Source organism: Kogia breviceps, chromosome 6 (assembly GCF_026419965.1).
Source record: "Kogia breviceps isolate mKogBre1 chromosome 6, mKogBre1 haplotype 1, whole genome shotgun sequence".
NCBI lineage: Eukaryota > Metazoa > Chordata > Mammalia > Artiodactyla > Physeteridae > Kogia > Kogia breviceps.
In genome coordinates, this window is record NC_081315.1 from 70765258 (window position 1) to 70789034 (window position 23777).

Here is a 23777-nt window from a genome sequence, read left to right on the forward strand (position 1 = left end):
TGAAAATCATTGAGGATAATATGCAAATTACTGAAATTTGGGCAACACTAACTTATATGAACTATTAGAAACGATTGTGTTCAATACATTTCAAGGTAGCTATTAAGTTCATTCTGTAAGGTAACAGTAGCAATTAATGATGTATCAAGTATTGTTTTACAGTAGTCCCAAGAAAGAAATAGAAACAGTACAATGGTGAACTCAACACAGCTGCTGGTTTTCTTCTGTAGCAGACCCTGGCTATTGCAGAAAAGCTCACGGGAGATAGTGGGAGACAGACATCAGAGGTGGTATACAGGTCTCACTACCTCTTATCGTTATCCTCCACCTTAGAGCTCTGCCCGCCCCACAAGGTAAACACTGTTTAAGTGGTAACCCGAAGGTGATAGAGATTGAGGGCTTTCAGGATGTAATTTTTTTCCACCTTCACTTCTGGCCCAAACTTTCCTAGGATACATTATTGAAATAAATTTTACTGCCCGTTTCCATTCGGATGCACTTCAATACTAGTGATACCGCAGACAACATGGAGAATACACCTCAGCTTCCAGATTTTAAAAGTTACTCTCGTACTTTGCCACTGGGTAGGTTAACCCCCAAGGTTTCGCTAACAGCACTGCTCACACTGCTCACGAGAGCTTCCCTCACGTGACTTCCTTACAACTCCGCGCGGAGGCACGCTGACGTCAAGACGTCATGCGACGTCCAGACGTCAGCGAGTCGCCGAGCGTCTTGGGCGTCCTCCCGGGGCCGCTAGTTGGGCGGTGGTTCCCAGGTTAAGTCTCCCTCCCTGCTTCCGAAAGCGTGTTTAAATTCTGTCTGTCAGCTCCTAGCGGGGGCGTCTTGGAGGAAACGGAGCCGGGGGTGATGGCGCCGTCGCGTCTCGGGACACTCTCCTGACGATTCTGTCGCGCGGGGGGATGTGGACGCTTGCGGGTCAGGGCTGCTGGCGCAGACGCGCGCTCGCGGCTTGGGCCACTCGGGCGGCGCGTCGGGGGCTGCCCGGGCCTCGCCCTGCGCCGACCCGGGGAGCTGCAGCCGAGTCCAAGGCTCCGGACAGGAGGTACAGCTCCGCGGACCGCAAGGTGAGCGCCCCTGAGTTTCTCGTCAGTCAAGTTTTAAAACTTGGGAGGGGGCTCCTGCCGAATTGGGGAATGTTTCGGCCTTCCTAGGGCTACCTGTGAACGCAGGCTGCGCTTCCGTGAAGGGCGCGGGCTCCGCTCGGGTTTCTGACTCCGTTGCTCACCAGCGTGACCTTGGGCAAGTCACGCCCTAACTTTCCTCATTGGTGATATCAGAACTCTTTTATTGTTTATGCGAAGTGCTGGTCTCAGCATGTATTTAATTTTAAAAGCCTACTGGGGAAGCTGCTTGTTCCTTTTTCGTGCAACTTTTTAGCCATGGGACTTGGGCAAGTTACCTGACCTTTCTGTGACTGTTTCTTCCGTTGTTGAATGAGATGCTCATAAAACAACGAGTGGCTGTTTGTGAGGCTTGCACGGTGTAAGGCACAGACCTTTTAGCCCAGTACCTAGACTGTAAGGAGTGCTGGGTATGCCTTAGCTTCTGTTTGTTTTATTATTTCGTTTAGCCTCAGCCGGAGCAGGCTTGTGCGGTTCGGACTCTATTCCTGTGGCTGGAGGAGGTGGGGCTTCAACGACTCTAAAAACTATGTTGTCTGGGGCTTCCCTGGTGGCGCAGTGGTTGAGAATCCGCCTGCCGATGCAGGAGACACGGGTTCGTGCCCTGGTCCGGGAAGATCCCACGTGCCGCGGAGCAACTAAGCCCGTGAGCCATGGCCGCTAGGCCTGCGTGTCCGGAGACTGTGCTCCGCAACGGGAGAGGCCACAACAGTGAGAGGCCCGCATACCGCAAAAAAACAAACAAACAAACAAAAAAAACTATGTTGTCTGATAACTGTGAAGAGATACAGTTTAGGCAGTAAAGTGAATGCAAGTTATGAGTAACTGCGGATAAAAAAGACTATAATTATTTGCTTTTACCCTTTTCTAAGATGCCTGTGGAATGTAAAATGGATTTATGTTGCAATTCCCAGATCTTAAAAATGGTGCAGCATTGTGTAGCTTTTGAATTGAATGGTGAGGGGGGAAATCCACGGGGCAAACAAATCCGGTTGTTTTTTTGCAGAATTTCTTTCAGGTGTAGTTGCACTCTTATTGTGCGCCTTGTATTGGAGCACTTATAAAAAAAGGAAACTTAAGCTCATGAGAGTTGTGTATGTAATTGTAATTTCACTTTTTTTTTTGCTGGGTAGGAGATAAAAATTTGATTGGAAAAATGAAATGTTTTGAGTACAAAAAACTGACGTATCTACTTAAATACCAGTTTTTAGCAATTTGCAGTGAGCCTCAGTAAAACAGTAAAGGTGTATGCAACTAAAAATCAGAAGTTAACTTTTCAAAATATTTTAAGAATTAAAGTGATAAATAAGAGGCTTTTTTCCCTGATGTGATTTTTTTTTTCCTTCTCTCTCTCCAAGCAAGTTGTCAAATAACAAAATCATCTAAATTAAACTTTTTTGTGGTACGTGGGCCTCACTGCTGTGGCCTCTCCCGTTGCGGAGCACAGGCTCCGGACGCGCAGGCTCAGCGGCCATGGCTCACAGCCGCTCCGCGGCATGTGGGATCTTCCCAGACCGGGGCACGAACCCGTGTCTCCTGCATCGGCAGGCGGATTCTCAACCACTGCGCCACCAGGGAAGCCCTAAATTAAACTTTTGAAGGCTCTACTAGGAGCACAGATTTTTAAGTAGACTGTTGATTAAATATGTGATGGGGGCGAAAACTTTTCCTTTTATTCTTTCAGCTTCTCTAGCTTTTTTGTTTCAAGAGATTTTGTTAGACCAGGTGCTCCAAGGCAGTGGTAGCATTGGTCTGAGGCCTGTTAGGAACCGGGCCGCACAGCAGGAGGTGAGGGCCAGCGTGGGGAAGCTTCATCTGCCGCCCCGCATCGCTCCCCATCACTCGCATGGCCGCCTGAACCTCCCCCTGCCCCCGATGCATGGAACAATTGTCTTCCATGAAACCGGTCCCTGGTGCGAAAAAGGTTGGGGACCACTGCTCTAAGGCTGTAGAGGAGTTCTACATATCTTGTGTTCTCCATTTATGAAAATACATGCAGTTCCTCATTGGCCCTCGAGTGATGGACATATTATAAGAGACTTTTATTTAGCTATATGGTCATCTTTGACAGTGAAACCAATGTTTTTGATGGTCCTGTTGTAATCCATTGCTTGTAATATGACTTTAGCCATACGTCTCTTTACTGTAAGAGGAATAATATAAACAATATAAATGCTATAAATGAAATTGTTCTAAGAAGACTAAAAGAACATTCTTTAATTTAGTATACTTGTTTCATATTGTGCACAATTTATACTCATAAATGTAATATGTCTCTCCTCTTTCTAGGAAACAATTGATATGTCTAGATTCCCTGTTGAAAACACTAGAAATTTCAGTATCATTGCACATGTGGATCATGGCAAAAGTACTTTAGCCGACAGGCTCCTGGAACTAACAGGTATTTTCATTTTATATTCCATACCTAATTAATGGCAATGGATAATTGACAATTTTACCATGCTTTTTAAAAGTTTGCTTTTAATTGTATATGCAGTATTGTCTCTTTTTAAAAGCTCATAGAAATATCAATAAACATTTCTATTTATAGGGGCAATTGATAAAACAAAAAATAATAAACAAGTTCTTGATAAATTGCAAGTGGAACGAGAAAGAGGAATCACTGTTAAAGCACAGACAGCGTCTCTCTTCTATGATTATGAAGGAAAGCAGTACCTTTTAAATCTCATCGATACACCGGTACATTTAATATCCATTTTTTCTCTGTTGTTAAAGTCAGCCTTGTATTAATACTGCAAACAAATCCTTTTTTCAGTTTTTGAACATTAAACACCTCACTTTGCTTTTTGTTTTCTCAGTGTTCTTACGTTAGTGTAAGTTGTTTCACAAGCACAGGCTAAAACAGAAACCTATTAACTTTTTATCCAGTGGAGTCAATAGATTTATCCTAGTGCCCCTCCCTAAGAAACACTTAAACTCTAACATTTAGAGGCATTAATATTTTTTGTTTCTCAGGGCCACGTTGATTTTAGTTATGAAGTATCCAGGTCACTCTCAGCTTGCCAGGGTGTTTTACTTGTGGTGGATGCAAATGAGGTAGGTACTTTAATTTTATATCACGTGATATGCTACTTGGTTGTTCCAGGGTTTTCCTTAAAATGCTTTGGGAAATAGAATTTTTGTGTTTGAAAAAATAAGATTTATTTTATTACTTAAAGTTATGTTTTGGTCCTGTTAATTTGAAGTTTTATTACACTAAAGTTGTCTGTGATGTTGACTAGTTCATCCTTTTAAAAATGTTAAGAGGAATTGTTAAAGAGATTTTTGAAGTATGTCATGTTATATATACATCCTACTAAAAAAACCTCAATTTTAAGCAGTTCTTAACCTAAGGTTTCAATTTTTTAGCAGAACTTGAAAATAAATCTTTATTTTTGAGGTCATTTTGGGTGTTTTTAAGGTAATAATTTGGAAAGTGCTTGGTTTAAAGAAACATGTCAATAACATTACCAAGTTCTCTGGTATAAATATAACCATTAAAAACATATTGAGATGAGAATATAAGAGCTATGATATACTATTTAAAGTAAGCTTTTGATATATTTTAGTTTCTCACAGACTCTTCATTCAAAACCCAAAGCTATTTTTGTTGTTGTGTTAAATCTTCCCTGAGCCTATCAGGGAGAGTCAATCTCTACCTTACATATGTATACTGGGCTTTACAAAATGTGTCACAAGAGTCCTGTGGGAGGCTTAGAGGTCCTTAAGGATCTGTGTTTTACTGCTTTATCTCCAAAGCCTAATACAGTGCCCTCTAAAAAACATTTCCTGAACTGAAAGGAATTTTCACAGGGAATGATCCAGATGCATGGAAGTATAGATACCACAGTTTGCCTTGTACCTTTGTTTTTGATGAGGATGTGTGGAATGGTCTTGAATTACAACTTTTGCCATAAATGGTGGAATGATCATCTTAGTGTCTTGTGTCTTGGTATTTCCAGGGTATTCAAGCCCAAACTGTAGCAAACTTCTTTCTTGCTTTTGAAGCACAGCTATCGGTAATTCCAGTTATAAACAAGGTAATTTGTTAGCACAACAGTGCTATTTATTATTTTACTTTGTAAACTATATAAAGGAAAAGAAAAGTCAAAAATCTCCTTGTAACTTTTGACTCCCCACAAACTTAACTACTAATGGCCTACTCTTGACTGAAGCCTTACCAGTAGCTTAAACAGTCTCTTAATGCATACTTTGTATGTTATATGTATTGTATACTATAGTCTTACAATAAAGTAAGCTAGAGAAAATAAAATGCTAAGAAAATCATAAGGAGGAGAAAATACATTTACAGTATTCTATTTATCAATACCCTAAGTTTATGTCATCTGTTTATAAGGTGAATCATCTCTCAGTACTTACATCAATATTGTCTTAGGTGATACAAAACACTGTAGATGTTATATGAATTACTGACACTAGACATCAAAAACTTAAAACATAATATGAAAAAGAACTTCATATTTATTTGCAGGTATAATGAATCACACATTGATAATGATGAAGCAGAAATATGATTGCTTTATGGTATGATACTGTATGTGATTGCTTCATGGAATCCTAGCATATACACAAATGAATGAATCCTTATAAAGTTTTTATGGCATGCGTATTATAGTCACATTCATAGCAGTATTGGAAACATTGCTACATTTAAAAAAATATGCTTATATATAATTATAGGCTGATATGCAGTTTCTCCAGTTATGAGAGGCATACTGTACGGTAATGTAATTCTTTGAAAACAAAGTTATAAAACAGTAAGAAAACCAACACATTATTAATTTTATGTTAAATATCACTCATCTTATGCCTTTGCTAGGGATAGGCTATCCACGTAATACAAGTCTTGCACATGATGTTCTACAAGTGTATTTTTACATATTTATTGAAAAAAAATCTGCAAACAAGTGGACCTGTGCGGTTGAAACTCTTGTTATTCAAGGGTCAGTTGTGTATTGGTGTGGTTTATTTCTTTGAATTGCATATGATAAAATTGCAACTCAAACTCCTATACCCTGCCATGTAGTTGAGAAGATAGTCTCCCTGAATTACATGGAGTAATGGGGGGCTCTTTCTGTAGTAAAGGGCAGGACAGGCACAATAGTGTGTTGGACTAAACTATATAAAGGAAAAGAAAAGGACCTTATGAACTAGGATGAAACAATGTAACACAGGACCCTTAACATTTAAGTGCTAAAATGAGCACTGTTGATAAAGCTTAACTTTTATATTTTAAAATTAATAAATTAAGTCTTAATTAAAAATCTGCATGGCATTCAGTTTTATTTTTTGATATTGAAGTTAGGTTTAAAAGAAGCAAGGTTGCTTATAGGTAAGACAGTTTGTTGTTATAAGTTATATCTAACTTATAAAATCGGTTTACATGGTGTTATCGAACCCTTCTGCCTTGAATAGCTAACTGCCTCAGTTTCACACTTGCTCTGCTGTCTGCCTATTTTCAGTGGCCATGCTTGTTAAAATTATATTGCCTTTTTCTAGATTATTCTTATTTAATACTTTTGAAAATAAAATCATAAAGGGGTCAGTTAGTTTAAAAGCAGGTATGCTTTTATCTATCTCCAAATACCACTAATATATAATACATTTTAATTTAATTATATTAAGACATAATGAATTTTTTTTTAAGATAGATCTGAAGAATGCTGATCCTGAAAGGGTTGAAAAACAAATTGAAAAGGTGTTTGATATGCCAAGTGATGAATGTATTAAGGTAAAATACTTTTTTTTTTTTTAGAATACTTGGTTTTACTTTCAAAAATCTCAGGTAGTTGGCCTAAGTATATTATTATCTTACAGTTCTACAAAGTTCTTTTTACTGATATTTCATTTGATCTTTGCCAAAAATCCCTATTATATGGTTAGGACAGATAGAAATTACTCTTATGTTACAGTTGAAAGGACTAAGAGTCAAGGATTTTATCACTTTCTTAAGGTTATAGATGTAGTTAGCTAATGGGCCAGGACTAAAATGTAGGCCTCCTGCAACTCTTTATAGTATTGTTTCTTGTATGCCATTTTGCCTCTATGGAAATATTCTCTTTGAAGAGCAGGGTCAGACTAATTTCAAGGCATATGTACATATAATTCTTGGAAATAGATTTTATTTATATCAAAGTTGATACTATTTTAAATTTGAATTTTTAAATTTACCTTTTAAATGGTGCTTTGGGTGTTAAATAGTCATTGCTGAACTGTGCTGTGCTACATGCTTGTGTTTAAGTAAGTCTGTCAGTGCGGTAATATGTTTAGCTTCCACTTTCAATCTTGTTTGAGTTTTGAAAAAGCAAGTTTCAGCAGATGAAGTGGGTTTTTTTTGGTTTGCTTTTTAATTTTAACACATTGGATGATTATATAAACTTGGTAATAACTAGATAAAGCAATAATTTTTTTTCTTGGATATGTATGTAGAATTTAATGGTTTTTATTATGAAGAGGGACCTCATTGTAAGGCAGTTTTGAAATTATGGTATCATGACTTGGATTATGTTATATTGAAGTATAATTAACTGTTCAGGTTTTAAAAAATCTTTACAAAATTCATTCATATACTTAATTTGGTGTGTGCCAGCTAAGGACAACAGCAGTGAACAGTATGGGCAAGACCTCTGTCTCGTGTTTATATTCTGCTTGGGGAGGCACTCATTGAATAAGTAAAAAGAGAAGTAAGTATAGTAATTATTGAATGAGACATATGTTATCAAGAAAATACATTAACAGAGTGTATTGTTCCAGGTGGAATTACCATACTTAACAATGAAAAAAGTCTTTTTCTCAGAGAGGAGCTGTGATGCAGGGTAACTTAGGGAATTCTTCTCTGACGAACTGAGACTTGAAGAAATGAAGAGTTGGGAGAAATGTACTTCTGGAAGAGGAAGGAGCAAGTGTAAAGGCTTGGCATGTTTGGCAAGGTTTGGCATGTTTAAGGAACAGAAAGAAGGCAAATTAGATGAAACGGCTTTGTAGTTTAGGCGGGAATCAAGTCATTCTGGGACTCTTGCTGTGCTAAAGGGTTTAAAATTTTTAAGATAATGAAAGAATTTTAAAGCAAGAGAGGAAAATAAGCTGATCATTCAGGTTGCCTTATAGAGAATGGATTAAAAAAGGGTAAGAGGAAATACGGGGAAACCAGCTTGTAGTAGTAGTCCAGGTGCAAAATGGTGGTGGCTAAGTGTGCTGCTGATGTTGAAGAAGTGGGCAAATTTTATGTGTATTTTGTGGATACAGTAGATTTTGCTGGTGTGGTATGTGTAAGGAAGTGAAATAAAGAATCATGGAGGGTTTGGATTTGAGCAACTGGTTGAATACTGGTATTTATTAATATGGAGAGGACTCGGGGAGGAACAGACATACTGGGAAAATGAAAAGCTCTGTTTTGGACATAGTGGGTTTTAAATGTCTATTAGACGTCCAAGTAGAGATATTGCATAAATCTACAATTCTGGCATTTGTGGAGAGGGCTGAGTCGAAGATATTTAAGAGTATTTAGCATGTATATAGTATTGAGGCCATGGAAATGGATGCCATTTACTAGGGAGGAAGTGTAGGTAGAAAAAGAGGTCCTAGAAGCCAGACTACATTATTATCAATTTGTAGGGGGTTTTGAGTAAGAATTTGAGAAGGATTAGAGAGTAGGATTCAGAAGAGGTGGATTCAAGGATTGAGTTTTCAGAGAGGTGAGAATACAGATTGTAACAAGAGAGAAGGCAAAGAGGTTGTGTATACAGGTGCAGATGGATCTGTATGTTTGGGTAAAGGAGTTTTTGATGTTTTCTGTTTCCTTAAATGAAGTAAGAGGCAAACGTATCTGAGAGTGAATTGGCCATAGGGAAAATGTGTAGATTGAAAAGTAAGGTGGTGTGAATTATCTTAATGAGCGACAATGTGAATTTAGTAAGGGATGTGTCCTGGGACTACCAGGAAATGTTAACTGAACATTGAGATCTGTGGTCATGAACTTACACTGTGGTCATGAAGTAACAACCAGACCAGTTACTTGACTTTTCTCCAGCAATGTTAAGCTGCTCTGATTATAGGCATAGAAAAGGCACATAGTTGGATGCAGTCACAGTTGAGGTTTTACCAACTGCTTATGATAGAGAATAAAAAGTAGTTAAACAGAGTGATGACAAACAGTGGACCCTTGGAGTCTCAGCTGGGAAAAGAGGCAGGGGGCTGAATGGATAATGAAAAAAAAAGTAGCCTATTCAGTGGATTAGAGGTTGTGATCTTAAAGGATTGTTGCAAAGAATGTACTAGAGTCTAAAGCAGTGGTTCTCATTAGGGGGTAGTTTTGCCCCTAGGAAACCTTTGGCAATGCCTGAAGTCCTTTTTTGTTGTCACACTGGGGGATGGATGCTACTGGCATCTTGTGGGTAGATGAGAATCCATGGATACTGTTAAGCTTATCTTACAGTTCATAGAACAGCCCCCCAAACAAAGAATTATCCAGCCCAAAATGTCCTTAGTGTCAAGTTGAGAAACTCTGATCTAGAGGGACTTTAAATGGTAAGAGGAAGTATTCATGGAATTGGGTTTGAAATAAAGATTTCAGAGATAGTTCAGTTACTGGTAATGACAAAGGTGAGTCAGATGCACATGTGTTTTGAGTCTTTTGGCCTGTATTTTCAGTGTGAGAACAATAGTAATAATATGCCCTACAGTTACCTGTATGATATCCGCATATATTGTTTATTCACACAGCAACCTTGAGGTTTAGGTAAAATATGAATAATCAGTTCATTTATCAGATGAAGAATTTGAAGCTTAAAAAATGTGTATTGTTTGAAGTCATTTATTACATGTGGAGTGATGATTATAACCCAGATTTTTTTGAACTCTTAGTCTACTGTTCTTGCAATACCATAATCAGAATGCTTTTGTAATTTAATACCACAGAATCACCTAACTGTAATGGAAGGGCAGTTGTTGATATGTTATATGCTTTGTGCTTACTTTTACCAAGTTCTTCAAGCAAATTGATAACTTTTAAAGTTCTTTTTCCCTTCTAATTATAAAGCTCAGTCACAAGGATAGAAAAGTGAAGTCTTAACTTTTTCAGTGTTTGTTTCACATACATATTTTTAGATTTCTGCTAAACTTGGAACAAATGTTGAAAATGTTCTTCAGGCAGTCATCAAAAGAATACCCCCGTATGTATTTTGCTCTTTTTATATTATTTGTTTAACAGTACAAGTTCCATCAATTTGATCTATTTTAGCTTAGTAGCTGTGGCAAATGTACTCTTTGCAGTCAGTGAGAATAAATTTTAAATTTATTTTTAGTAATATATAGAAGGCAAATACAGTATAGAGAAATAAAAGAAAAAAGGATGATAGGGATCTCTTAACAATTATTGCAATAGACTTGAATACATTGGTAATTATTGTCTTTTTCTTAATCCTGAACAAATATATTTCATCAGTTTCATAAGTAATTTAAAAACAGTCGTTTAAAATGTATTTAAAACTTGAGGTCAAATTAAAACTAATATAGGCATTATACCTTATAGAAAGTTCCTTTTATTTTGGCTGTCAGTTAATCAACCTTTCTCAAGTACTAGAATAAATTAAGCATAATATTTGAGTTAAAAAGGCATTATATTAAGATTTTAATTTATTCATTATTTAATTTTAATTTATTAGTGTTTGTTCTTTACTTATTTTTAATAGTCCTAAAGTGCATCGCAAAAATCCCTTGAGAGCTTTGGTATTTGACTCAACCTTTGACCAGTATAGGGGTGTGATTGCCAATGTAGCATTATTTGATGGAGTGGTTTCCAAAGGAGATAAAATTGTATCTGCACATACTCAAAAGACATATGAAGTTAACGAAGTAGGAGTTCTGAATCCTAATGAGCAGCCAACTCACAAACTGTAAGTAATCTGCATTAGTAATTAAAAGACACTTGTATGTGTTTCTGTCACAGCCTTTCTTAACTTGGTGCGCTTAGAATGATCCCAATTTGGTAACTTAGAAAAAAAACAAAACCTGATTATTGAATGCAACTACATAGTGAATCCTCTTTCAAAAAGAATCTCGTGTGAGGGACAGTAGGAATTTCATGTATTTTTTTAAATTCCTTTTGACTAGCCACAACTAATTTTATATTCTGGTTGCAGACTGGGTCCTACCTTGATGTACTTGATGAGACAGTGATAGAGATAGTTCTCTCATCCATATCCATATCCATACTGGGTATCAATTGTTTATTTTTTATTTTTTTTATTTTTTGCGGTACGCGGGCCTCTCACTGTTGTGGCCTCTCCCGTTGTGGGGCACAGGCTCCGGACGCGCAGGCTCAGCGGCCATGGCTCACGGGCCCAACCGCTCCACAGCACATGGGATCTTCCCGGACCGGGGCACGAACCCACGACCCCTGCATCGGCAGGCGGACTCTCAACCACTGCGCAACCAGGGAAGCCCCGGGTATCAATTTTGGACATTTAATTTTTTTGTAATTAGATTTTTCAACATAAAATAGTGAAGAAAATTCTATAATTGTTTTCTCTAGTGTGGAATTCATGGTAAAACTTTGATTAACAAGAATTTATGGAGTGTGAGGTTAGCAAGGTAGTGTACATTATAAAACTGAGTTCTGAGTTCACTTATGAAACAAATATTTATTGAGTGCCTATTCCATCAGTACCCCAGATACTAAGATAGATTACCTTGGGCACATAGTTTTCTAAGGTGTTTGTTTCATCATTTGTCACATTCAAGATATGAACCAGGTGACTATATAGGTCACACTTGATAGTTTAATGTTGTATGTCTAAAACTGCACTATTTTGTCATTTTTTTATGTAATTGAAAGTCTATTGTAATTTTACTCAAATATTTCTAAAATGTGTCTGTATTCTTATTTAAGTATAGTTGATTTACAGTATTATATTAGTTTCAGGCGTACAGCATTATGGTTCAGTATTTTTATAGATTATACATTAAGGGTTATTGCAATATAATGGCTATAATTCCCTGTGCTATGCAAAGTCTGTCTATATTGTGTCGCATATATATTGACAATTACTACATCTTTAGTAAAGATTTTTGTACCTCATCCTAAATGGAAATTATCATTTAGGAAGTTTGCTTTAAAAAAAAAAAAAGCTACAATTCTGAAATCTTGGATTTGCTCTTTTCCTGCAAGAGGCACATCAAACAGATAATCGGAATTGTTGAGAGTTCACATTTTTTTGCTTGGTTAAAATTGTTCTTTTCATTTTTAAAGGACATTTGTAATATAATTCACTAATAAAACAAATATTACAAGGAGTGTTTTATGTTTCTGCATTTCTCAGTTTCACTGTTGTTTAATATGCAGAGGTGGGCAGAGTCATTAAGAAGGTCCCTAGGCTTATTGTATTGCAGAGGTCCTTGGTAATGGATTGTAAGGCATGGGATGTTCTTTTGCTGACGATTCTTAGAGTTGAGAATTGATATGTAGCACTTAGTTTCAGTTTGATGAGGTTTTGTTTGGAAAGTGTGATCATTTCCTAGAATAGTAGAGCTAATTGTGAGTGTGCACATGAAACATTAAAACAGTAAATATTTCCATATAATAATTTTATTTAGATATGCAGGACAGGTGGGCTATCTGATTGCTGGGATGAAAGATGTTACTGAAGCACAAATAGGAGATACATTATATTTACATAAGCGACCAGTGGAACCCTTGCCTGGGTTTAAATCAGCGAAGCCAATGGTATTTGCAGGTGAGGAGCGCACATATTCAAAGGATAAGGGCCAGTTTACTCTAAATTGAAATAAAAATTATTAGAAATACTCATTTTAAATAGCTAATTCCTGTTAGAATAACAGTTGCTCTGTTTTTCTTAATTTTTTTTTTGTGGGTGTGCTATTTACATAGCAGTTAATTGCATATGTATGGTGAAACTTTATGTGGGAGATAATTTCCTAAATATTTTTTAGGACTTCTTAAATATTAACCTTTTAAGCAAGCCCTCTGATATATTGGAAGAGCACAGTAATATGAACTTCCTTCTTATTTCACTAGAGAGCAGGTCATTATATTTGAAATACTTTTCTAATTAGGATGTTTTTATTACTAATTATCAGTGGACATTTACTGAGTGCCTTCCCCTTAGCTGGCCTTTCTTTAATACTGTATTATACTGGTGTAGACATGGCAGAGAAGAGTGTCACCTCATGTATGCATAACTTCAGAACCTCTTTATTTCTGCATACATTTGAAAAAGGAAGACCTGATTGAAGGTCATCTCGTTACTCTGTACTGGGTATCCAGTCCTTGTTTTCTCCCTTTTGTATCTCTCATTGGGAATTATAAATGTTGTTTAACTCTCCCTGCCCATGTTAAGACAAAATCAGTCATGTGGATTTTGAAGAACTGAAGAGGTGAGGACTTGGGTTTGAGGTGAAAGAGAATCTGATGAATCAGTAGCTCTTGTTTTCATTTCTACCTCTGCTTTTTATCTGCTAATGGAATTTCATTTGTGGTTGTGGATGTCTTGCACTTTTGTTTCTTAAAATAAACACAATGTATTTTACTAATAGGCTTAATTCCCATGGTTCTTTTTTGTTTTCTCTGTATTTTTTGCAAAAGCAAAAACATCACTTTGAGTGTGAATCTAGTGGTAACTTCAGAGTTTATGAAACTCGCAAAATACTTTGAAGCCAATTTAACTTAATATTTATAGTTTTCTTGGCAAACCAGTATCTTGGTCAGCGAAATACAGAAAGTAATTTAAAAGCTAAGCGATTAATTTTGAACTTGGCAGAAGCGCATATTAGCTTTTCTGGGCAGCGTTTCACATGTGATCATTAGAAATCATTGTGTCCCCAGGAATGTACCCTGTAGACCAATCTGAATATAATAACCTGAAGAGTGCTGTAGAAAAACTGACTCTAAATGATTCCAGTGTGACAGTTCATCGGGATAGTAGCCTTGCCCTAGGTGCTGGCTGGAGGTAAGATTCATTTATGTTGTAGTGTTCCATTTTTATTGAAAAATAAAGTTTAAATGGTTTATTGCTCTTTAACATTTCTGAAGATAAGTTAATATTAGTGTAAAATGAACTAAACAATGTCTGCCTATTTCTCACTGTGGATTCATATTCTGTGGGTAAGTTTTAAAGCTATTTTACCAATGGAAGATTTTCTCTTATTTAATGAATTTATGTTAGCATTTAACTATGATGTGATAGATTGAATGACTCTCTTGATTCCACTTCTCACCCACAAAGTAGCAGTATATTCATCAAAGAAAATACAGCCCATGGGACATAAACATTTTGGAGTTTGGCTTTTTCTCCCCCAGGTTAGGATTTCTTGGACTTTTGCATATGGAAGTTTTCAACCAGCGACTTGAGCAAGAATATAATGCTTCTGTTATTTTGACAACCCCTACTGTTCCATATAAAGCTGTTCTTTCATCAGCTAAATTGATAAAGGTACTGTTGTGAGTCAGCATACAAAGGAAAACTCAATAAATGTATTTGTGTGTGTATGTGTGTGCAGAATACAAGAGAAATATTTTAGTATACCAGTAGCTGAATAGCTATTAAAACTAAATATTTCTTGATTAATAGTAATAAAAGTTGAATTACCTTATGATGGAGAAGTTACTTGAGAACTAACTTATGCAGTATTTTTCTTAACCTGATAAAACCTCCACAATACTAGTCTGTTACTAAGGGTAAAAAGTAGAGTTAGTTCTGAAAATACTGTTCTAAATTCAGCACAAAGATTAAGAGTATAATTTTGGTCGTAAGTAATACATCTTATGAAAAGTAAAGCATTCTCTCCTACATGGTTGTAGGAAATTTTAGATTTCAAGTTAACAGTAGAGACAATATTGTATTCAATCTAAGTGGCAATCTATTCATTTTAAACAAATATTAACTTTGGCATCTGTAAATATTTTCCAACAAAATTAACTTGGGAAACCACTTACAGTGCCTTATAAGGGGCAGATTAAAATGTATTTTTCCATCATATTTTTCTAAGTGGTGTATACAATGTGTTTAGTAAATGTCAATAACCAGAATATATTAATGATGGTTATTAATGTTAAAGATTACAGTTGGAGAGTTTTTCATCTAAAGTGTGTTAAGATAATATTCTAACCTTTAAGAATTCTTTTGTTCTTATTCCAACACATTCAATAACAGTAAATTCTAATACATATTATAAATAACAAATTTAAAAACATTGTAATTATTAAGATTTCTTTTTAACTATTGGTAATTTTTATTTTTAGGAATACAGAGAAAAGGAAATTACAATCATCAATCCTGCACAATTCCCTGATAAGTCAAAAGTATCAGAATATTTGGAGCCGATTGTTTTGGGCACCATTATCACACCAGATGAATATACTGGAAAAATAATAATGCTTTGCCAGGTATAAATGTAATACTGTTTGATACAAAAGTAAACTTTCGTCTTTTCAAACAGTGGTACCCAGCTTAGGTTTTGAATTGTTTCTCTAGGCAGTGCACATTGAATTTAACAAAATAAATTTTCATAAAGATCTATATCTTTATATATTTTACCTATTTATACATGTAGATATACATATATATAATTACAGTATTTTGATTTTTAAATAAGAAAATAGAGCCAGAATTTTTGATCATCTGTGTTAGTTTATTGAATTGATATTTTAGCCTAAAGGAAAGGAATTTGATGCCCTTTTAACTTGAGTAGATAAAAGTATAATTTCCTTTCGCCTTTTTGAGTATTTGAAATTGAGTATCATTTGAAAGATAATTATAATACTTTAGAGACCTTTGTTTGGAAGGTATTCCTCAGTTTGCTTTAGTTCTTGCCACATTGTAATAAATGATTTAATCCATAAATTTGATATAAGCATAGTCCTTAAAAAGTACATATTTGAAATATTCTGACATATATTGAAAATAACTCTCAAATGATGACTAGTGGACTTGAATTTTAATTGTCTTGTCACAAAAAAATTTAACTTTAGTCACTTAATTTCTCTGGGCCTAAATTTATTTTATTTGTAAAATAAGAAATTAGAACTTTGACTTTATCTGTAGCTAATTTGATTTATTGTTAAATGAAATACTGTATAATTAAAAAAGACAAAGTAGTTTGATAAAGACAAAGTATTAAAAGCTTTGGTAGCAAATATATTGTAATTGAGATACGAAATGGTTCTTCCTGTATTATAAATATTGATCAGATGTTTTTACTAGATCATTAAGAAAATATTCCTTCATTTTGCCCACTCTTTAAAGTTGATAATTGACATCTTTCTATATTCATTAAATAAACCATTATTTGAATAGGTTATCATTCAATATTTTTTATTCCCTTTTCAGGCTCGAAGAGCAGTTCAGAAGAATATGATGTATATTGATCAAAATAGAATAATGCTTAAATATCTCTTCCCTTTGAATGAAATTGTGGTGGATTTTTATGATTCTTTGAAATCTCTGTCTTCTGGATATGCTAGGTAAAAATTTAATGAGAAACTCTGATACTTGGACAATTTTTTTTGAAATATTGACCAGCAAGTATTTACTAATACTCCACTTATTTAATCTCAGTGATCTTGAAGATGGTTGAGAATCACACTGTAAGGTTAGAAAAGCTTGGAGCAACTTTAAAGGTGTTACAGAGTACTTGTAATTTGCTTAATGGAAGAATGAATTTCTTTGATTCATCAAACTATTACTCCTCTCTTAATGGCAAAAATTTTAGTGCCCTGTTCATGAGAGGAGTTGTACTCCTGTATGTTGATTAAAAATTACAATAATTTGAAAAAGCTACTATGACCTCAGTGACACTTTTAAAATGTATTTGTATGTTATGTAATCCTAGGAGCATCTGTGTACATTTGGAAAATAGAAGTACATATTTAGTCTGTAAAAAATGCTAGGTGTGCCCCTGTATTTGTGAATGCTTCAATAACTTGGTCTTCTCAGGAATAAGTGGTCTGCATCATGAAAACCATTATCTTATCCCATAAAAGTACATGGAGGAACAGCCTGGTAAAACTGAAGGAAGAGTATAGCATTGTGGGAGTATTTTTTGTTAAGGCAAATAACTCTATGTGCCCTTAGTGTCCTAAAATCCTATGTTACTGGATAGCATATACTAGGATATAAAGGAAATGTAAAATATAATGGGGAAGTTGATGGAAAAGTGAATGTTCACATCTGTAAAACATGCATGAATGTGCATTCATACTTAAAATTAACATTCAAAGAAAAATCCCAGTGTTTTGAAGAACATGCTACAGTGACCTGGAAGTTTACTTTGTGAAATGAGCTTCTCAGTGAAGAGAGTCAGCATAACTCATGATGCAAAGGAATTTTCTTTGTTTATTTGTATTGAGAATTTATTTTTTCTAATACGTCACCGAATTTTTTTCCTATGTCTTCTTTCAGACAAGAGCTTGAGCAAATAAGTAGCAATGTAATTTAAAATAAACTGAATTGAGGCAGCAAGTTGTTAAACAATTACTATAATTAAAAGAATGATTACTAAGTTTTTATAACACTTTTAACAAAAGTCTGTAAATTCTAGTTTGCATTTGGGTACCACTTTCTGAGTTAAGTGGTCTTAAAAATCTTTTAGCTTGGAAAATTAAATATATTTCACATTAAGTGAGAGAACATGGTTTATTTTGAACTATGTAAAAATAATTTCAGCTTCCAAAATTAAGGTAATTCTTATGTTCAAAAATTCACGTGGATAATTTTTCATATTCTAAAAAATTGAAATTCTAAGATTTTGGAGCATAGAAAATTATAAAGCTGTAAACAAGGTGGAAAGTCTAGGGACTAAGTCTATGTCTTATCTCCTCTTATTCTGCATAGTACTTAACATGGTACCTTTATATAGTACATGATTAATGATGTTTGTTGAAAAAAAGAAAGGATTTTGGCAACACTTTATACAGTAATCAGGTTTTAGAGAGTATTAGTGTCACGTAGTGACCTTCCTGCTGAAAACCTTTCGAAGCCAAACATTTGCAACTCTAGGCACCATTTTGTTTTAAAATTAAGGCAGGAGGAATACACATGTTCTCGTCCATAATTGCAAAGACATGAAAGCATAATTGAAATTTTCTTTCTCAGAAGACATCAGTTTTGTAAGTTAAACCTGTTGTGATTAGCACTTTAAGCTTTGACCAACCATATCGTTAATAGAAATAGTTGACACTAAATGCTTATTGTGCTCAGCTAGGTTCTATTCTTAACACTTTTTATGTACTAGGCTGTTCAAGTGCTTTACTTGTATTAACTCATTTCATTCTCAAAAAAGCCCTGTGAAGGTTCACACGGAAGAGCCATATATGAAGTCCAGAAGTCTCATTTATTAATGGCTGCTTAGCACTGTCATAGCATTTATTTAACTGGTAATAGAAAACTAAAAAGAAACCCAACTCATGAGTCTGAGAATGACTCGCTAGAATATACTGTTGTCTACAGCCAGCCAGCTGCTAGGAGGGAACATTGGGTAGGTGACATTTTCTTTCAGTGATCCATTTTCCTAGCCTGGCTTCACAGTTTTTCCCCCTTCCTTCAGTAGAGCATGTTCCCCTTGATTTTTGTACCTAATTTCATAAATGTAAAAAGATGAGGAAGTTTGTTCCTTACCGTGGTCATGTAGATCCATTCATCTGAAATTTATATGTAACATTTTGTTTGAAAGTTATTAGATCTTTTGGGAAGGATATGGCAGGAGGTAGAAAAAAGATATGTTGAAAAGAAAAAAAATGTAATCTCTTGGGAAATATAGTATTTATCTATGACTTGGACATTTTTCCTTGTTAGTTTTGACTATGAAGATGCAGGCTACCAGACTGCAGAACTTGTAAAAATGGATATTCTACTGAATGGAAATATTGTAGAAGAGCTAGTAACTGTTGTACACAAGTAAGTTGAATAGAAACTAATCACAGCATGTGAAAGTACCCACTTTCTGATATGTTTTCATTTAATTATTGGTTGCTCATTTTTATTTGACAGCTACATTTTGAAAACTTAAAGGTAATTAAATTTCCATGTACTAGTTTTTCCTTCCATTCTTTTTCCTTGCTTCTCTTTCCAAACTGTTAAAAGGAGAACAGAATTACAATAGCCAAAAATAGTAGTGTCATGGAAAGAAATGTTTCCCTTACCACATGAGACAAAGTAAAAGAAATTTTTTTTTTGTTTTTTTTTGCGGTATGCGGGCCTCTCACTGCCATGGCCCCTCCCGCTGCGGAGCACAGGCTCCGGACGCGCAGGCCCAGCAGCCATGGCCCACGGGCCCAGCCGCTCTGCAGCACATGGGAGCCTCCCAGACCGGGTCACAAACCTGCGTCCCCTGCATCGGCAGGCGGACTCCCAACCACTGTGCCACCAGGGAAGCCCGAAAATGTTTTCTAAACTATGATAAATTTAGAATTGAGAACAAAAAGTTTTTTATTTTCATTAAAACTTTTATAGTAATGAAAAATGAAATCCCCTGTATGTTCAAGAAATAGTGGATTGGTTAAAATAAATTATGGGGCACCCATATAATAATCTATTAAGCCATTAGAATTATATTGTAGAGTAATATTTGGTGATGTAAAAAATGTCTATTAAGTAAAAAAGGGTAGAATATATCATAAACACTATGATACAAACTGTAAAAAACAAATAAAAATATGTACGTAGAAAAATAACTACAAGGATGGGTATATGTTTAACAAACATTCTAGAATGTTTTACAGTGGTATTCTATGGGTGAGGGAAGCCCATCAAGGATGGTTTTTGTTCTCTAATGTATGTTTTGCTAGATTTTCTGTAATTGTTAGTTTTGGAATCAGAAAGGTCATATATGATTCAGAGATTAAGTGATGCTTATGTTAAACAAGTTCCATTTGTATCTCCTTAATAGCCTTTACATTGACTATGCATATTAACTGGAAAGCTACTTTAAATATTCTTATTGAGGATATGTGAATAACTGCATTTTTTCTATCTCAGAGACAAAGCATACTCTGCTGGCAAAGCCATATGTGAACGTCTGAAGGATTCTCTTCCTAGGCAGCTGTTTGAGATAGCAATTCAAGCTGCTCTTGGAAGCAAAATCATTGCAAGAGAAACGTGAGTTGAAATTCATTTTTCAACCAACCCCGGTTGGTTTTAGCAGTGATATACATAGAAAATGAAAGAATATTAAACTTAACATTGTCCTAAACTTTATTCCTACTTACAGAAACATTAATCTCTTAATTCTACTGAAGTGATAACTGTTACTTCGAATTACTTATATGACACTTCTGAGTGATAATTATTTAGTTATTAGTATATATGCTGTGAGGAGTTTTATTTCCATTTATTTTATTCAGTGACCCCACTGAATTTCATGCTTAATGAATTTCTGTAAATTTTTTATGGGTTTATCCCTTTAAGTAGATTATAAACTAATAGGAACTGGAATTAAAAAGGTTTTGGAGGTAATTCTTCCAAAAGACAAAACTAAATTATGATTTTTACTTGAAGCATTTAATATCACTTCCTCGGAGCCAGTCAGGTTGTAAACTGTAAAGGTGAGAGAGGAATGCTGGTATCATGTTAGGCTTCAGGGGTTTGCAGTAGTCTTGGGATAAATTGTAAGCCTGTATTTGCAGTGAATTTCATTTCCTAACACCATTTTGCTTTAGTTATTTTGTGTTTCATAACTGCCCAGAGATTAAGCAGAGTGAAGTTTATTTATAATAAGGGAACATCCAGGAAAATGCAATTTAAAAGTTAGCAAATAATCATTCAAACATAAATGTGCTGAGGTAGAGAATACCTTAAAGAAAAAGAAGACTTTTATATCTTCTTATGGAATACAAAAAAGTGGAGCTATTTTAAAATTTTGATCCTCCACATTTCTCAGTTACATTATAGAAATAGATTAGTTTATTGTTGCTTAAATGACTATATTAAAATTATTTTGTTTTCCCTGAAATGTGTTTTATAAAATATATTGTTCTTTATATTCCTAGTCACTCGACCCACATTCGGTAGAGTTAGTAATGAGATAATAACCATTTTAGTTTTTTTGGTAGTGGTAGTAGTAGTAGTATTTTTAGGTTGAGCTGGAAATGACCTTTTATAATTGTTGTAATCAAGCTCACACCATGCTTAAATTTGACCTCTTCAAGACTGCCCACAAGCCTTGACCTTTTTTTATTCTTTTTTTTTTTTGCTGTACGCGGGCCTCTCACTGTTGTGGCCTCTCCCATTGCGGAGCATAGGCTCCGGACACGCAGGCTCAGCGGCCATGGCTCACGGGCCCAGCCGGTCCGCCGCATGTGGGATCTTCCCGGACCAGGGCACGAACCCGTGTCCCCTGCATCGGCAGGCGGACTCTCAACCACTGCGCCACCAGCGAAGCCCCTTTTTTTATTCTTAACTAAGTTTGTGTTGATATTCATGTTGAATTAATTTTCTATTTTATTCCAAATACATGAAAATAAATACAAGAGCATTTAAGCTATCTAATTATTTGCTTACAGCAATTTTATATAGCCATGACCTGATGTTAATATCTTTACTAAAGGGGAGATTGTTTGAAAATAAGTACTTTTAAATAGTATAAGTTATGTACTTACACAAAACTTTCTCGTTTACAGTGTGAAAGCCTATAGGAAAAATGTTTTGGCAAAATGCGTACGTATCTACACGTGTTCTATTTTGTAATATATCTATTTTATAAGTTTAGAATCAGAGGGGGTATAAATACATTGGTTTCCATTGTTGGTTTTTATAATATCCTTTAATCTCCACATTTTCTTTTTAAATAGGTAAACTTCATCTTGACTTTAATAATAGCATACTCATTTTGATCACATTTTCCCATCTTTCTAAAATTTTCCTTATGTGCAGCTATCTAAGAACATTTTTATAGCAGTTACGATCAGGATAATGTTTTATTGTTTTAATTTATAAGGACAGATTTTGAAGATAATAACTATGTCTTACAATGGGAGTTGAAACTGAAATTGAAACCCATCTCTCCTGCATTACTTTGCCAAGTTTGCTGTTTCGTCTATTAAAAAAAAGATTAAAGTTATTATGAGAATTAAATGATAAATGCTTTTTCTAAATCCTTAGCATAGGGACTGACACATTTAAGCCTATGTGAGTCTTTGTATTAGACTACAGCTATATAATCTAAAATTTCAAGCCTTTGAATCAGTAAGGAGATGGATAACTTTTCCTTGACATGCATAATGTTGTACTGGGTTTCCTTCAGGATCTTCATCTCCTTCCAAAAACAAATAAATAAAGCCTTTATCATTCTTTTGAGAAGACAGTAAAATTATGATCTGCTTGGAGGTAACTTTGGAAGTTACCCTTAGGCAGACACTTTGCAGGTGTCTACTTCATGGATAATAAATGTAAAGTTTTTGTAATTGTATTGATGTCTCCAGGTAATTGTAGGATTATTTTTCTGTGGAGTGATTTGGACTTGTAGTTTTTAAAAATGTTTTTCAGTATGGTGGTGATATTACCCGAAAAATGAAACTTTTGAAGAGACAAACAGAAGGAAAGAAAAAACTAAGGAAAGTTGGCAACGTTGAAGTTCCAAAAGATGCTTTTATAAAAGTTCTGAAAACACAGATCTGATAAATAATTGGTGGGAAAATATGAGGAATTTTCATAAATTAAAAATTGTGTATCTTTTAATTTTTCTTCGTAATTTATAATATGTTGAACACAACAGAATGAAAATTGTAAAATTTGCTTGTTACTTTCCAGGTTTTGTTTTAAATAACCTCTTGGCTTTTCTTTGAAAGAGAGTCATGGGTGGATAAGAGCACAGATTCTGAAGCCATATTGCCTGGTTTCAAATTTCTGTTCCATCACTCACTAGGCAAAGTGACGTTGGCCAGATTACCCTCTCTTTGTCTATACTCTTTAGTAAAATCAGGATTATACTATTACTTACCTCCATAGGCTGTGAACATTAAATGAAATATGTTTAAAATATTCAGAAGACTGCATGACACCTAGTCAGTGCTCAGTGAATCTTAATTTTTCAAGCATATTCCTTACTCACACTAAAAGGCCCCATACTTGAGATTCTATCTAGTTTCAAGCCCAAGATAAAATATTTTCATAATCACCTTAAGTATCAACTTGTTAGATGGATATATTTAGATATATATGAATCTGTTAAATATTCAAATATCATAGCATCTAGACATGTGCTTTAGTTTTTCATAAAATTTTTACAAATATTACTTTGAAACTAGACAGTTTACATATGCATATAAATTAAAATGATAGGGGCTGTCTTATTCTGAGAATTATAAAGCATTTGTGCAAAATGATAGATGTTTGATATTAGCAGCAGCTGTTACTAATGACAGTTTAATAATTATTGCCCAGATTTCATAATTGAGGAGACTGAGTAAATAACTTACTTAAGGTCACATAGCCAGTAAACGGTTGTCTTACTTTCAAAGCATGTCTACTCAGTCAATAAACAAACCAGAGGGCAGACTGTATTACAGTAAGATAAAAATAATTTAGCCATTGATTTTTGTCCTTTACTTTGAATGAATTGAATGAGGTTAATGTATTCTAAGGATAAGACTATCAGTGATAAATT

At 34.9% G+C, this 23777-nt stretch overlaps 1 protein-coding gene across 5 annotated transcripts in view; it reads left to right on the top strand.

Annotated features, from left to right (window-relative positions):
- The first annotated feature begins 682 nt into the window (after positions 1-682).
- The window catches only part of GUF1 (GTP binding elongation factor GUF1), a 41563-nt gene continuing 18468 nt past the window's right edge, over positions 683-23777 (top strand). For 2 of the 5 annotated variants that reach the window (XR_010841045.1, XM_067036038.1), the window contains exons 1-16: positions 683-1085; positions 3432-3543; positions 3694-3842; positions 4119-4199; positions 5105-5182; positions 6811-6894; positions 10269-10333; positions 10853-11056; positions 12756-12895; positions 14005-14128; positions 14479-14611; positions 15421-15564; positions 16508-16641; positions 18971-19072; positions 20153-20272; positions 21793-21829. Coding sequence is in view for 4 of the 5 variants with exons in the window: in XM_067036038.1 (XP_066892139.1) it covers positions 921-1085; positions 3432-3543; positions 3694-3842; positions 4119-4199; positions 5105-5182; positions 6811-6894; positions 10269-10333; positions 10853-11056; positions 12756-12895; positions 14005-14128; positions 14479-14611; positions 15421-15564; positions 16508-16641; positions 18971-19072; positions 20153-20272; positions 21793-21829 (1872 nt within the window). In the remaining variant the exon portion in view is untranslated. Of the gene's footprint in view, positions 1086-3431; positions 3544-3693; positions 3843-4118; positions 4200-5104; positions 5183-6810; positions 6895-10268; positions 10334-10852; positions 11057-12755; positions 12896-14004; positions 14129-14478; positions 14612-15420; positions 15565-16507; positions 16642-18970; positions 19073-20152; positions 20273-21792; positions 21830-22657; positions 22850-23777 lie in introns of those variants that run through there. The other 3 variants (XM_059065893.2, XM_067036039.1, XM_059065895.2) reach the window with 3 other exon arrangements.